Source organism: Portunus trituberculatus, chromosome 34, assembly GCF_017591435.1.
Source record: "Portunus trituberculatus isolate SZX2019 chromosome 34, ASM1759143v1, whole genome shotgun sequence".
Lineage (NCBI taxonomy): Eukaryota > Metazoa > Arthropoda > Malacostraca > Decapoda > Portunidae > Portunus > Portunus trituberculatus.
Genome location: NC_059288.1, coordinates 5,029,317 through 5,031,816, shown reverse-complemented (window position 1 = coordinate 5,031,816; position 2,500 = coordinate 5,029,317). Strand labels below are relative to the sequence as shown.

Genomic DNA, 2,500 nt, shown 5'->3' with positions numbered 1-2,500 from the left:
GGTTGTGGTGGTGGTTGCGTCGCTGGAATGGAACACTTGTGACGTCTGGAACACTGGAATACTGGAACACTGGAACACTTGCTTTACCTCCGCGACTCTCTTACTTTTCCTTACTCCTTTGTACTTTTTTTCTATTTAATTTTTTTGTGTTATGGTTTAATTATCTTTTTTTCACAGATTTTTTTTTCTATATATATTAATTTATTTTTAAGATTATTTGCATTATATTTTTTGATTACCTAAGTTTTTTTTTTTTTTGTCACTCCTCTCAGGTTTATGAGATTATGTAACTGATTATTTTGAAAGGGATTGTGTTGAGTTTATTCGTTAAGTTTAATCTTTTCAATAAATAAAAAAAAGTACAATATTTTTTCATAAATTAAGAAAAAAAGAAAAAAAAAGACAGAAAAAACAAGTATAATTTTCTTACAGTTTGTTTAGTGCTCCGCCATTCCTTTTGTTCTATTGTTTTAATACATTCCGTTTCTCGTTTTCGTTTCAGCATCGATGGTCACAGGTAAGACCGGCTGTTTAGAGTACACCTGTCTACCTCACCTGTCCTCACCTGTCCCTCACCTGTCTACCTTACCTGTCCTCACCTGACCCTCACCTTTCTACCTTACCTGTCCACCTTACCTGTCAACCTCACCTGTCTGCCTCATCTGTCTACCTCACCTGTCCCTTTAACCTGTCCCTTTAACCCCTCGCTCATTGCCCCTTCGTGCAGTTCACCTCTTGTTTCCTTCTACAGTATAATGGGTCTTAGTTCCCCTTGTGGTATATTGCAGGTCTTAAGCCAGTCCTCCCAGTACCTTTTTAGAGTAGACCGTGACTGTCCCTAGAGTAGAGGCGTGCCCAATACCTGAGGAAACTGAAGAGGTCCCGTCCCACCCTTGCGGAACTCCAGTCTTCACGCCACGCTACTTCTGCTGCTGCTGCTTCTGCTGTGTTGCTACTCCTGCTGAGTGATTTGTGGTGCTGAGTTGGTTCATGTTTGTTGCTGGTGTGTTGAAGTTTATATGATGATGTGTTTCTACTACTACTACTACTACTACTACTACTACTACTACTACTACTACTACTACTACTACTACTACTACTACTACTACTACTACTACTACTACTACTACTACTACTACTATTACTATATTGCAAGCCTATCTACTCCCACCGATCATTTTCCCCGATAGATCAAGTGTATGGGGTGTAACACGGCTGGGGTGTGACGGGGCGTGACGTGAAAGCCGCACTTATTCTTGTCACCTGTATAAAGCCTCACGGACTGAAGGTTATAACGTAGTGCTGGAACCCTTACCTGTGTGTGTGTGTGTGTGTGTGTGTGTGTGTGTGTGTGTGTGTGTGTGTGTGTGTGTGTGTGTGTGTGTATACCTGGTTATTAACGCTTTTACCTGTCCGGACCCCTATTTCACCTGTGTGTGTGTGTGTGTGTGTGTGTGTGTGTGTGTGTGTGTGTGTGTGTGTGTGTGTGTGTGTGTGTGTGTGTGTGTGTGTGTTGTTATGAGCCGCTTCTTAACCCTCACCACTTCACTTCACCACCACCACCACTACCACTACCGCCACCGCCTCACCTCTGCTCTTCCCTCTCCTCCTCCTCCTCCTCCTCCTCCTCCTCCTCACTACCACTTTTGAACACCTCCATAATTCACATTCTCACTCCTCCTCCTCCTCCTCCTGAAGGGTGTAGGAAATAAGGTTGAGGAATAAAGAAACAAGTAAGAGGGAAAAAGAGAAGTAGGATTGAGAAAAGAAAAAAGGAGGAGAAGGAGAAAGAAAAAAAATAGAGTTAAGAATTAAATAAGAAAGAGTAGGAGGAGAAAGAGGAGAAATAAAACTGAGAGAAAGAAAAAGAAGACTAGGAACAGAACTTAAGAAAGAAAGGAAGAGAAGGAGAAATGAATCACCACCACCATCACCACCACCACCACCACCACCACCACCACCACCACCACCTGTCACTCCTCGCACGCTACACGACCCTCAGTTAAAAAGAGGACCACTATTCTACCCGTAGGAGGAACAAGCATTACTGCACCAATAACTCTCGCAGTGGAGGACCTCGCTGTGGCTAACAATTGAGTTCGTGTGTAAATCATAAGGATAATGCATTTGGGAACATCTTAAGAGGGATAGAGAGGGAGACAGAGAACACAAGACTATACTACCCTCGTCTGTCTGTCTGTCTAATCAAATCCATTACACCACTGCTATTTCTACTAGCCAGACCTTCATTCCTGCATTTAATAGCGTGGGAATTATTGAAGAGTTCTCTGTGCTTGGGAAGGGCGTGGCTCCGTTATGGGCCACGCTTGGTAGCTGCCTAAGTGACAAGGAATCAGCTCAGGATTGTGATCTAAATGTCAGGTAGTTCAGTGGAGAGGTGGAGAGAAAGAAAGAAGGGAAGGAAGGAAGGTAGGAAGTTTTAGAGTGCTTGGAGGTGGGAAGGAAGGACAGAAGGATAGAATGGAATATCAGGAGGAAA

The 2,500-nt window shown here is 43.2% G+C and overlaps 1 protein-coding gene across 21 annotated transcripts in view; it reads left to right on the top strand.

Annotated features, from left to right (window-relative positions):
• LOC123512700 (one cut domain family member 2-like) overlaps positions 1–2,500 on the top strand; it is a 225,354-nt gene that overhangs the window by 67,619 nt on the left and 155,235 nt on the right. For 14 of the 21 annotated variants that reach the window (XM_045269231.1, XM_045269227.1, XM_045269229.1 and 11 more), the window contains exon 2: positions 503–517. The exons of the other annotated variants lie outside the window; for them this stretch is intronic. In XM_045269231.1, the coding sequence (XP_045125166.1) occupies positions 503–517 (15 nt within the window). The remainder of the gene's footprint in view (positions 1–502; positions 518–2,500) is intronic. 21 annotated transcript variants of the gene reach the window in all.